The following is a 14,328-nucleotide window of genomic DNA, read 5'->3' on the forward strand; positions in this document are numbered from 1 at the left end:
AGCCAACTCTGTAGCTTTTTGCTAAAAGATACCGAGTATTGCCGAGGATCCTATATAAATGGGAGAATAAACACATTTTCTACCAGTGTTGAACTATTGTGAAAAATGATCGGACAAAGGATGCACAACGAAATAAAATGAAACAAGCAAATCTATCTCAACTAGTAAACAAGAAATAACAAGCACAACAACAAGATTTACGTGGTTCGGCAAAGTCTACATCCACGGAAGCAATGACACAAGAATTTCACTAAGATAATATCAAACTACACAATACACTTCACAAATGATCACTCCCTATCAATACACACCCAGAATGACCTACATAAGAGTCCCTAGGAGGTTCCCTCCAATTACCCAACCACCCCAACGTTCAAATTCAAAATTCAAAAAACTGCTCGTAACCAAGAAACGCTCATTGACAAGAATAGGGAATTCGTCGACGACGCAAAGAAGAACACTGGTCAACTGGTCTAGCCATTCATCAATGATTCTTTAAATATGCTCTCGATATCTCAGAAACTCTGAGTTTTTCTTGCTCTCAAGATCTTCCCATCGACGAGGATAGGGCACTCGTTGATGAGTCCCTACTGCTGCTCTACACCAAGAACAAATTCATATGATTTTCCTCCATTTGTTTATAAACCCATAAAGTATAAAAGCCACACTATAAACAACAATCTCCACCTTGGCGATTATACGCCTTTTAGGAGAACTCGAAAAACATATCTAACTGTTCCACCTTGAACTCGGAATGATCAGTTGGGTATATCTCCCTTTTATCACTTGGAGACATGAAGTAAGTCCAAGCAATGCTTGAACTTCTCAGAAGTAACCAATTTCGTCAACATATTTGTTGCATTTTTAGAAGTATAAATCTTCTCTAATATAAGTTCACCTGAAGTAATCAACTTTCGAACCCTGTAGAACCTCACATCAATATGCTTAGTTCTAGTATGGTATACTTGATTCTTTGCCAAGTAAATGACACTCTGACTATCACAATGCAGTACCACTCCATCTTACTGTATTCCCAGCTCTTTGACCAAACCGGTAAGCCATAAGGCTTCCTTTGCAGTTTCGGCAACTGCCATATATTCCGCCTCAGTCGTGGACAACGCTACCAAAGATTGAACCATGAATCTCCAACATATAGGTCCTCCTACAAGAGTAAAAACATAACCCGTTGTAGACCTTCTTTCATCCATAGATGTAGATATCTGAACCTGTAAATAAGGAAAATAAATAAGAAAATAGTAAAAAAAGAATTTTAGTAAGTTTCGTCAACGAAGCCAGTATATTCGTCGACGAAGTCCCTTCAGTTCTTCGTCGCAGAAATTTAGAGCGTCGTCGACGAAGAAATACTGAGCGAACCAAGAAAATATCCAGATGGGGTTCGTCGATGAAGGAAGAGCTTTGTCCATGAAGAGTCCAGGTGGTTCGTCGATGAAGGCATCGCTTCATCGACGAATTTGATTCGATCAAAGGCTCTATAAATATCATGTTTGGTTGCTTAAGGGGTAAGAAAACCCAAAAGCTCTCTCTCTCTCTCTCTCTCTCTCTCTCTCTCTCTCTCTCTCTCTCTCTCTCTCTCTCTACGACCCTTCGCCATTCGTCATCCATTTCGACGATCGGAGGTTTCTGTGTGGATTAGGAAAGGAAACTTTATAGTTATAGCGGATCAGATCGTCGTTTTGAAGATTTTTGAGATTTTCCCTAAAATCGAGGTAAGGATCTAAATTCATTTTCGTTTTAGTAGATTTGTAGTAGATTGAATAATATTGAAGTATTGTTCTTTGGTTTTTAGGTTTTAAGGATCTCATGTCGTAGTTTTGTATTAATAAGCTTGTGTTTCAGTTTTCAGGATAAAGGTAAGGGGATTTGTTTAGATCAGTCTTTTTAGAAAACGAAACCATAGGATATGTAGCTTATGTTTATATGTACTTATTGACTGCTTATTTGCAAAGTTTTACTAGGTATAAATGCCAATTCTTACGATTTTCACATTTTTATGGTTTTGGCAAAAATGAGGTTTTTAGCATATGATCTCCAAATTTCTTAAAGTACTTTATTTGCACTATAACCAAAGTAGGAGATGCTTGAAACTCTTAATAGCAACAGAAATGATACTTTATAAACCAGGCTATATGAAATATATATTTGACCAAATAAGTGTGACGTATTATATGAATTGATTCTATACTGATTTGAGATGCATGTATATGAAACTATGGGGACTAAGGTTTCAAGTGAATATCAGAAAATGCAGAAAACAGGTGCCGATTAGATACCATGCCAAGTATGAGAAAAGGGTAAACCGAGAGGTTACAAGCCGGTTTTTACCATAAGATGAATGAAAGTATGCATGAATGAGATTGTGAAAAATACTGGATTGCACAAGTTTTATGTTTTAATATAAATTGTAAATATGATATTAGGATTGCAACTTGTCTTAATAGTATATAAGCCTTAAAAAGCTTATATTATGTAGGCTTGATACCGTTGCCAAAATAGAGGTACAGTGCAACCACACGTAATTATTGTTCAATATGGGTACCTAGTAGTAGGCTTGGTAAGAAGGGTCACTGGTCAAAAGGGATCAGGGTGGTGATGGCCAAGTTGGACTACAATATGTTATGATGCTTGACGATGCCTGCACGAATAAGGCTCGATCAGTGCTTTCTTATCGCACAACCCTTGCCACGGAGAGTTACTGACATAGTTATGATAGTTTTGAGCTGGACGGTATTCTAAATATGCATATACATGATTTAAAAGCTTTACTGGGTAGAGTCACAGGTCTGAGTACTGGGCGTAGGGATTGTACATTGTATAAGCCTATACCCTACCCTAACCTTGAGAACTCTCATTTGTAATAATGCTGAGTTATCTATTATTTGGAATATATATATTACAGTATTGAGAATGTGCAATCTATGTAACTGTTTTCAAACAAGGATATAACTGTACAGTCACACACTGATGTAATATCTTCATCCTTACTGAGAAGTGTCTCACCCCAATGTTACAACCTTTGTTTCAAGAGTTATAGGAAATCAGTCCTAGTCTTCTAGGAAGACTTTGGAGCATAGCGTCTGGTTAGCTAATGTAAGTTTTGGTAGGAGTTCTAGGTTGTTTAGCTAGGATGGGTTGTCTTTTAGGGAATGTAATACAATTTATGTTTTACGTATTGATGAATGTAGATAGGGAACAGTTAAATACTCTGGTATGTTCATTAGAATCCATATGAATGTTTATGTTTTCTACAATATATGTGAGTACAAATCATTACGAAATACACATATATCCCTATTTAGGGCGGGAAGATATGTGTGTTATTAGGATTTGTACAGATTATCGGGCATTACAATATCTTCTGCATAGTCAGCATCAACAAACCCCATAACTGAAGGACAATCATGTTGCTTGCCAAACATAATCCCATATCCCAATGTACCTTATAAGTATCTGAAAATCCTTTTGACGGCTTCCCAATGCTTTTTTCCTAGATTAGAGAGAAACTTACTCTCCACTCTCACAGTATATGTAACGACTCGAAGAATAATGGTATTTAAATAATAAAAGGAAAGGGAAATGGAAACAGGAACAGAAGGAGGTAGCCAACTTCGTTGACGACGTTGCATTTTGGATGGGATAATCTCAATAAATTTTCCAGGCCTCGTCGACGAACATAGGGGTTTCGTTGATGAGGGTTCAGGTTCGTCAACGAACTTTCTACAGGATTCGTCAACGAGGTGACGTGGCTCGTCAACGAATCCCGCAGTATAAATAGAGGTTAAACAAGATTTTTTAGCTTAATTTGGCCATATAATTTCCTCTCTCTCCCTCCTTTCAGTTTCTCTTCCTTTTCTCTCAATTTTCGGGTCCGTTTGCCGCAGGATTGATGATCCGAAGCCACCACGACACTCCTGGGAAAGTCCTCTACATATCTGCTGGAGTGGATCGTCGGTGGGGCTGAGGTGGAAATCATCCCAAATCCAGGGTAAGGCTTTCTACTCAGTATTTGCCTATTTGACAGTTGTAGAAAGCATAGTACGCATAGAAATATTGAACTTTAGTTATGGGAAATGTTATTTTCAGGGTGTTGAACGGGGAACCCTGTGGGTGCGGGACTGTTTGTTTTAGGGGCTTCTCAGGACTCAAGTAAGGGGATAAACTAAGCTACTATTTTATGAAAAATATGTATACTATTATAGCAATTAATTTCAGGAAAATAAATATATTTATATATGATTTATTTGGGTAATATTGCTGAAAATGATGGTATGTTGGATACATGAAAAACCTATTTTGTGTGGCATGAGTAGAAATTAAAATGAAAAGCTGTTTTTTGGGAATGTGTTAATGATATAGATTTTTATAAAGGAAAACCGGTGTATGGGCCGAGATTTTGATATATTTGCCGACGTACGGGCTGAACTATGTGTATGATTTACGGGCCAAGCTATGTGTATGATTTGCCGGCGTACGGGCCATGCTATGTATATGATTTGTCAGTGTACGGGCCGAGCTATGGATATGATTTGCCAGTGTACGGGCTGAGTTATGGATATAATTTGCCGGCGTATAGGCCGACCTATGGTAAAATGTGAAATACCGGCATACGGACCGATGATTTTCATGATATATGTATATGTACAAAATGATATTATTGATTTGATAATTAATGGTATGAAATATCCATGTATCACAATTTTAGTATATGCTATATGATATCAGAACCTAGTTAGCTTGGTCTAGGCTAGCACTTGCACGGTACCGATGCTATGTGTTCATGATTTATCATGATATTTGTGTTAATGCCGCTATATAGAGTAGTGTGAGATTGGATGGTCGATGTGGTTTTTAAGAAGTGTGTGAGCGCCTTTAGTGTACGGACTAGGTCTGGCAGACCCATCGGACTTACAGACTATACTTTTGACTTGGTAGAAGTTGGCCAACCATTGTCAAGTCCCGCCTTCAGGCCACATAACCCAGTCATGTGGGGGTAATACATGACAACAGCCAGCTAACCTACCAGGATTGTTTTCATATTATGTTATACGAGATGAATTATATTCATGAAAATCATGTATGTTCTGCAATGATTTGAAAATATATGTTTCCCAGATATGATACAGACAACTATACTGATATGTTTATGTATGATTTTATACAAAACATAGAAATGCTCAAGTTGCCACACACTAGTGTTAGTTTATTTCCCTTACTGAGAGGTGTCTCACCCCAAATTTCATAAACATTTCAGGAACCCCTGATCGGAGAGCGTGTAAAGCTCCAAAGTTATAGTTCTGTTGATCTGCCCTCTCTGAAGGGTAAGTTTTGGTAGGAACGGTTGGATTTTGTAAAATGTCCCTAGATTTTTCTTTTGGTATGTATATACTTAAATACAGTGGATGTAGTAACTCTGGTATTATGGTGGATAGTTTTGTAATTATGATATTATGATTGTATGTTTTCTGCTGCTTAGGCTTCCGTTATGTGTTTTGATGAATCCCCGGTACCCACAGGTGCAGGTGGATTATGATCTGTTGGATATATGTTATATTGGTATTAAAAAAAAATCTATGAAAATTAAGCAAGTCGTCACAGTTTGATATCAGAGCAAAGGGCTAGTTACCCCGATCCCCGGGAACTCTCGCTTATGAATGATTGTGGCGAAGTAGGACTCTCCACCGGGAGGCTTACTAAATTGAGGGACAACAATACGTAACTCCTCAATCTCAGTGAGTGCTTTGATAGGTACCCATTGTTGCCATAGGCACAAGGCCCATAAGGAAAGTGACAACGCCCAAAAGGAGAACATTATAGTTTGGTATCAGAGCCTAAGTTGCTAGGTTCTGTAGACTTTAGAATGCAGCAGAAACGATACCAGAGTAGAGGGAATGATTTAAGGTTGTTCTACAGTCTAGACACAAGACTTATGTGGTAGTTTTTGTGTTTTTTCTGGGGTGATGATTTCAGGAAAATCATAGTAAGCTATTGTTAAGTTGTGTTCCTAAAAGGTAGGACTGGGGATTAGAAATAAGTTAAAAGTGTTGAGATAAGAGGCTAGGTTAAGCGAGTAAATTATAAGGATAGGATTATTGAGTTGGAATTGTTATTTTTCAAGATGGATCCAGGAGGAAGTAGTGCCCATGCAAGTGGCAGTGATGGAGCAGGGCCATCAGGTGTAGCTAGGACCGACTCTGACGTGGTATTACGTAGCGTGGCTCAGCAGGTTATGACTGAGATCGCTAGGAACTCTAGAGAGCAGGGTGGTCCGCCGTTAAGCCATGGGTGCACTATAGAAAAGTTTACGAAGATGAATCCTCTAGCATTCTCAGGTGGAGTTGATCCCGCAGCCGCTGAGAACTAGATGCAAGAGACCGAGAAAGTCTTGGCTATGTTGCAGTGTACTGAGGAATAAAGGGTCCTCTTTGCCACCTATAGACTAACGGGAGAGGCCGAGAGGTGGTGGACAACGGTGAGATTGCTGGAGCAACAGAAGGCGACTCCGATAGCCATGACATGAGATCGGTTTAAGGACTTATTCTTCGATAGATATTTTTCAGCTACTGTTAGAGAGGCTAAAGTGGAAGAATTCTTGAGTCTGAAGTAGGGACAACTATCCATTCAGCGGTATGCGGCACGTTTCATCGAACTCTCTCATTCGCCTCGTACATTGTCCCTGATGAGGTAAAGAAAGCGAGGCAGTTTGAGAGAGGCTTGAGGTGGAGTATATTTAAGTAGATGGTGGTGCTACGGATCCAGGACTTTGACGAGTTAGTCGATAGGGCAGCCTTGGTAGAGATTGGTGAGTGTCTTGATGTAGAGGAGCAGGGACAGTGGAAGAGATCTGCATCTACAAGTTATTAGTAGGTTCATAGACCGAGTCAGTGGAGAAAAGGAAACCATGGTAGAGGGCAGAGACAGGAGATTGGAGGACACGAGGTTCAGGCAGTGCAGGGTCCTCTAGTCTGTTAGACTTGTGGTAGGAGACACTAGGGAGAGTGTCGAGTAGGTGGAGTTATCTGCTACCACTGTGGTAGACTAGGGCACATGGTGTAAGACTGCCTTACCCCACCAGATGCAGTTCCAGCTCCCAGACCATACTGAGGAGGTTATCAGGTGCCACGTGGGGGCCAGTAGAGGAATATGGCTCCAGCTAGGGTGTTTACTCTGACGCCGGGTGAGGCTAAGACGACAGGTGATGTGGTGACAGGTATGATTATTATGCTTTCTTTTAAAGTTATTGCATTGTTTGATTCAGGAGCTACACACTCGTTTGTGTCTTCGAGGTGCGTTAGACTATGTAGGGCAGAAACACAGTTGTTGAATACTGAACTATTGGTATCTACATCGACTGGGTCAGCAGTAAGGTGTAGTAGGGTGCTCCGAGGTTGTCCAATTGATATCCAAGGGAAGACTTTGTCTACTGATTTGATAGTGCTGGACATGCACGGGTTTGATGTTATATTTGGCATGGATTGGCTAGCAGGTAATTTTGCTAGCATAGATTGCCATTCACGAGAAGTGATATTCAGACCTCCGGGACAAGCAGAATACAAGTTCGTAGGGTCGCGAGTGCAATCCCCGCCTCAGCTAGTTTCAGCTATCCAATCCAAAAGACTACTGTTGAGTGGTTGTCAGGGGTTTCTGGCAGTTGTGAAGGATATGTCAGAGAATGAATTGAAACTTTCTAGCACGCCTGTAGTAAAGGAATTTACAGATGTTTTCCTAGATGAGTTACCAGGCTTACCACCCGATCGTGAGGTAGATTTCCCTATTGATCTACTTCCAGGTACAGCGCCGATTTCTAAAGTACCTTACGAGATGGAGCCAATAGAGTTAATAGAATTGAAGAATCAGTTGCAAGATCTGCTTGATAAGGGCTTCATACGACCCAATGTATCACTGTGGGGAGCTCCAGTTCTATTTGTGAAGAAGAAATACGGGTCTATGAGGATGTGTATAGACTATAAAGAGATTAATAAAGTGACAATCAAGAACAAATATCTTCTACCTCATATAAATGATTTATTTGACCAGCTCCAAGGTACATGGGTATATTCAAAAATTGACCTCAGATCTGGCTATCATCAGGTGAAAGTGAAAGCAGAAGACGTCTCGAAGATGGCTTTCAGGACCAGGTACAGGCATTACGAATTTCTTGTTATGCCGTTTGGTTTGACGAATGCTTCTACGGTATTTATGGACTTGATGAACAGAGTCTTCCACCAATACCTAGACCAATTCGCTGTTGTTTTTATTGATGATATACTAGTCTATTCGAGGAGCCATGAGGAGCATGAGACGCACTTGAGGCAGGTTCTGCAGATGCTACGGGAAAAGAAGTTGTATGCCAAGTTCAGTAAATGTGAATTCTGGCTTGAGAAGGTTGTGTTCATAGGGCATATTGTATCTGGAGACGATATTTATGTGGATCCTAGTAAGGTTGAGGCCGTAGTGAATTGGGCTAAACTGAGGAATATCCAGGAGATTAGGAGTTTCTTAAGGCTAGCTAGGTATTATCGTCGTTTTGTAGAGGGATTCTCAACGTTATCGGGGCCTTTGACATGACTGACTAAGAAGAATGTTAGATTTAAGTGGGACGACAGTTGTGAGCAGAGTTTTCAAGAGTTGAAGCAAAGGCTGGTCATAGCGCCGATGCTGATCATCCCATTAAAGGGTAAGGGTTATACTATCTACAATGATGCGTTCTTGAAGGGACTTGGTTGTGTATTGATGCACCATGGCAGGGTGGTGGCGTATGCGTCTAGACAGTTGAAAGAATATGAAAAGAACTACCCTACCCATGATCTTGAACTGGCTGCAGTAGTATACACATTGAAGATTTGGAGGCATTATTTGTACGACAAGCGGTGTGAAATCTTTTCCGATCACAAGAGTTTGAAGTACTTTTTCACGCAGAAGGAATTAAATATGAGGCAAAGAAGGTGGTTGGAGCTAATTAAGGATTTCAATTGTACTATCAGTTATAACCCAAGGAAAGTAAACGTGGTAACTGATGCGTTGCGTAGGAAATCGCGGGAATCAGCATTGGCGACTATGGAGACCTAGAATCCTATCATGATGGATCTAGAGAGACTTAGCATTGAATTAGTTGAGAGTGGTTCTCAGGCTTACATTGCTAGTTTAGTAGTGCAGCCTACTTTATAGGAGAGGATTAAAGTTGCTCAGAGAGAAGACCCAGAATTAGCAAAGGTGATGGACAAAGTGTAGAGTGGTCAGGGGGAGGAATTCAATGTTGCAGATGATGGAGCTTTACAATTTCGTTCCAGATTATGTGTTCCTGTCGATGTGGATGTTAGGAGGACCATTCTAGAGGAGGCTCATAGATATTTGTATACAGTTCATATTGGTAGTACAAAGATGTATAGGGATCTATGGGAGTCGTTCTGGTGGAGTGATATGAAGAGAGAGATTGCCGAGTATGTAGCGTAGAGTTTGACGTGCCAGCAAGTAAAAGCTAAGCACCAGAGGCCGGTAGGTCAATTGCAGCCATTATTTATCCTAGAGTGGAAGTGGAATCATATATCGATGAACTTCAAATCAGGTCTGCCGACGGCGTTACATGGCTTGAATGCGATTTGGGTGATAGTTGACCATTTGACTAAGACCATCCACTTTTTACCTATTAAGATCAGCTACTTCCTTAACCGTTTGGCAGAGATTTACATTCAGGAGGTAGTTCGTTCTCATGGAGTGCCAGTATCGATTGTGTCAGATTGAGACCCGCGTTTTACATCACGTTTTTGGACAAGCTTGCAGGAAGCTCTAGGATCTCAGTTATTATTTAGCATGACACTCCATCCTTAATCAGATGGGCAGACTGAGAGGACAATACAAATATTGGAGGATATGCTCCGAGTGTGCGTATTGGATTTTGGGGGTAATTGGACTCAGTTTATGTCGCTGGTAGAGTTTGCATATAATAACAGTTATCAGACTAGTATTGGCATGGCACCATTTGAAGCACTGTACAGTAGGATGTCGTTCTCCTTTGTTTTGGTATGAGATGGGTGAGTGGTGAGTCATGGGGTCAGAGCTAGTACAGCAATCGTGTGATAAAGTTCAACTTATCAAAGATAGAATCAGTGAAACTCAGAGTCGACAGAAAAGTTATGCTGATAATCGTCGCAGAAATTTGGAATTTGATGTGAATAATTATATGTTTTTGAAGATAACTCCGTTGAAAGGGGTTATGAGGTTCGGAAAGAAGGGTAAACTTAGTTCTAGGTTTATCGGTAAATTTGAGATTCTAGATAAAGCTAGGCCGGTTGCCTACAGGCTAGTTTTGCCTATGTTGTCCAAGATCCATGACATATTTCATGCGTCTATGTTGAGGAAATACATTACAAATCCTTCTCATATTATCAGTTATAGTGAGTTAGAGCTCAGTTATTCACTGGTGTATGAGGAGGTACCAATACAGATTCTGGATAGGAAAGTGCAGGAGTTACGTAACAAGGAGATTCCTCACATAAAAGTTTTGTAGACGAATCATATAGTTGAAGAGGTTTCTTAGGAGTCCAAGGAGCAGATGAAGCAGAGGTATTCGCATTTATTCCAAGAAGTTTGATCGAGTAAAATGTAAGTAGTTAGGTAGTTTTTCTTTTGCAGGTACATGTAAAGGTTTAATTAGTAAGTGGTATTTTAGTTTTGGGAGAATTTTATTTTGTATATGTAATCTCCAAGGACTTGGAATGTAACCACGGTATTCCTTCGTCATAAGTGAGGGTAAGTTATAAAATAAGTAGACCGCTTTGTTTTAAGGAATAATGAGTTGTGTGAACAGTAAATTTCGAGGACGAAATTTTATAAGGAGGGGAGAATGTAATGACCAGAAGAATAATGGTATTTAAATAATAAAAAGAAAGGGAAATGGAAATAGGAACAAATGGAGACAGCTGACTTCGTCGACGACGTTGCATTTTGGATGGGATAATCCCAAAAAAAAATTTAGGCCTTATTGGCGAACACAGGGGTTTCGTCGACAAGGGTTCTTTAGGATCTCGTCGACGAAGTTCCGTCTCATCGAAAAGAAGATACCAAGAGGATTTTTGGAAGTTTGAAATTCGTTGACAAGGGTTCAGGTTCATCGACGAACTTTTTACAGGACTCGTCGACGAGGTGACATGGCTCGTCGACAAATCTCACAGTATAAATAGAGGTTAAACGAGATTTTTCAGCTTAATTTGGCCGTAGAATTTCCTCTCTCTCCCTCTTTTCGGTTTCTCTTCCTTTTCTCTCAATTTTCAGGTTTGTTTGCCACCAGATTGACGATCTGAAACCACCACAACACTCCTGGGAATGTTCTCTGCATATCTATTGGAGTGGATCGTTGGTGGGGTTAAGTTGGAAATTATCCCAAATTCAAGGTAAGGCTTTCTACTCAGTATTTGCCACTTGACAGTTGTAGAAAGCGTAGTACGCGTAGAAATACTAAACTTTAGTTCTGGGAAATGTTGTTTTCAGGGTGTTGAATGGGGAACCCTATGGGTGCGGGGTTGTTTGTTTTAGGGGCTTCTCAGGACTCAGGTAAGGGGATAAACTAAGATGGTATTTTATGAAAAATATGTATATTGTTATAGCAATTGATTTCAAGAAAATAAATATATTTATATATGATTTATATTTGGGAAATACTACTGAAAATGATGGTATGTTGGATATATGAAAAACCTATTTCGTGTGGCATGAGTAGAAATTAAAATGAAAAACTGTTTTCTAGGAATGTGTTAATGATACGGATTTTTATAAAGGAAAAGTGGCTTATGGGCTGAGATTTTGATATATTTGTCGGTGCACGGGCCGAGCTATGTGTATGATTTGTCAGCATACGGGTCGTACTACGTATATGATTTTTCAGCGTACAGGCCGAGCTATGGATATGATTTGCCAGCCTACGGGCTGAGCTAATGAGCTCATACATCAGATAACATCAACATATTTAATCAACCAGAATTTCACAGTCAAACAATATTCACATTCTCAATAATTCCTCATTCCACATTATCCACAATCATTTAATTATCAAAAATGATTTCAACCACACGATTTTTCCCTAATATAATTTACTTATCTAAAAGCAACATTTTCAATACCAGTAAGGTTTAGAAAATTATACCTGTATATATATATATATATAGAAATTCATACTCGAAACTAGTCGTTTAAAATTATTAAAAAGCTATTATAAAATATTTCCCCTTACCTACTCCTCGAAATTCAACCCAAAATCAACAAAACGAGACCCTGTAATCCAAATTTCCAAATTCCACAAATCTTAATAAAACATCCTTATAATACTTCCTAGGCTTCAAATGACAATATTTGTTAAGGAAACTCCAAAATAACTCACTTACCCTGATTTTGGGATGTTTCCCAAACTTCTCATATTGAAGATCCACTCCACCTATATTGTAGAGAATCTTCCTAGGAATCTCGTGGTAGGTTCCGATCATCGAACTGAGCTAAATTCGGCCTGGAATCAAAGAGAGAAGGTAGTAGGGTTGAATTTATAGAGAGAGTGAGAGAGAGTGAGAGAGAGAGAGGACATGCAGGAAATTTTACGCAGAAATGAAAGATCTCACTATTTATATGCAAGGATTCATCGACGAGACATGTGGACTCGTTGATGGGTCCTAGTACACAGTTCGGTGATGAAACAACCAACTCGTCGACGAATTTCAGTCGTAAAAAACCCCTATTGGCAATTCCTCATCGACGAGACATATGCCTTCGTCGACGAGCCATGATAGAACACTCATCAACGAGACCAGTTTGTTCGTCGACGAATGCTTGCCGCCACCTTTACAAACTTATTCTTCCTTCCCTTCTATCTTCCTTATTATTTCAAATAGTTTAAAATTTCCCGGGTTGTTACATTCTCCCCCCTTAAAAGAATTTCGTCCTCGAAATTCGTTAATCACCCATTTACACACTAAAAAGCTAACTAACCACATATTCACAAATTTCAAACAATTCAAACATATGCAGCATCAAATCATGCAAAGTCAAATAACATTAACATACATACTAACATAAATGTATTACTTGGGCCTTTAGTGTTGCCCTCTTCAGGCGTACCCAACATACAGACACGTGTCGGGCCTCCACCACCGCGAGACATCGGATTGTTCCTTTGGTTTTGATTTTGATTTGGAGCTGGTGCATTATTCACCGGTTCTCAAAATTCCTAAGCTATGTGACCCTATTTTCCGCATCTGTAGCGTACCACACTCCTACTCCGACATTCTCCCCAATGCCGCTAATTACATCTAGGGCAATAGGGACGTGATGAATTGCCTTGACGTCCCTGATCACTTCTTTTTGACCCTTGACCCACCGCAATCTCTGTCTCCCCCCCGTGACCCTTCTCTAACATTTTTTTGGGATCGTGGAGACGCAGGCCTCTTCCTTTGTTCTAATGCCTCTATACACCTCTACAAACTTGACTTTTCCACCGTAACTTTCTCCACCAACTCCGTGAAATCTTGAATTTGCAAACACACCATATGCTTGTGGATCCTCTGATTCAGGCCCCTCTCAAACCACCTCGCCTTCTGATATTTGTTTGGAACCACAGAAGGTGCAAAACGAGAGAACTCCATAAATTTAGTAGCGTATTGTTGAACAGTGAGGCGCCTTTGAGTCAAGCTAAAAAATTCTTCCGCCTTTGCATTTCTTATGGTGGTGGGAAAATATCGGTCGTAGAAGACCTGCTTGAAATGATCCCAAGTCATTGCTATAGGTACCGCTCGCTGTTCCTCTAATAGTTTCATCGCATGCCACCACCGTTCAGCTTCTCTAGCTAGTTTGAAGGTGGTGAAGAAAACCTTCTGCTGCTCAGTATAATTCAATACAGTAAGAATTTTCTCCATTTCTTGCATCCACATCTCAGCCTTAATCGGATCGGTGCCACCCTCAAAAGACGAGGGTTTCAAACGAGTGAACTAGTTAATGGTGCAACCCTGGTGCACTAGTGGATAACTTGTTTCCCCAAAATCCCGTCTCATTTCTTCCCTAACTCAACAAGCTATTCCTCGTAACAATCAAGAGGTGTCAATCTCATCCAAGCTAGAAGCTCCCATCTCACTTCCTCCTCCTTCATCCCCGCCCTTGCCTCTAGGATCCATCCCTGAATACAATTGTACAACAGAGGCAATTTAGAATCTCCACATCTTTATATATTTGACATAATCACGAAACGTAAACCAAATTAATATCCATATCCTCAATTAAACATCCAACATCCATTTGTCCACAATCATCTGAACTTTCCAATTTAAATTCCAAATC

General features: G+C 40.0%; 1 protein-coding gene across 1 annotated transcript; it reads right to left on the reverse strand.

Annotated features, from left to right (window-relative positions):
- Nucleotides 1-13,472: 13,472 nt before the first annotated feature.
- LOC131148380 (uncharacterized) lies at nucleotides 13,473-13,910 on the reverse strand. Its single transcript, XM_058098091.1, has one exon. The coding sequence runs from the start codon at nucleotides 13,908-13,910 to the stop codon at nucleotides 13,473-13,475; it is 438 nt and encodes a 145-aa protein (XP_057954074.1).
- Between the last annotated feature and the right edge of the window lie 418 nt (nucleotides 13,911-14,328).

Source organism: Malania oleifera, chromosome 2 (genome assembly GCF_029873635.1).
Source record: "Malania oleifera isolate guangnan ecotype guangnan chromosome 2, ASM2987363v1, whole genome shotgun sequence".
In the NCBI taxonomy this organism is placed as follows: Eukaryota; Viridiplantae; Streptophyta; class Magnoliopsida; order Santalales; family Ximeniaceae; genus Malania; species Malania oleifera.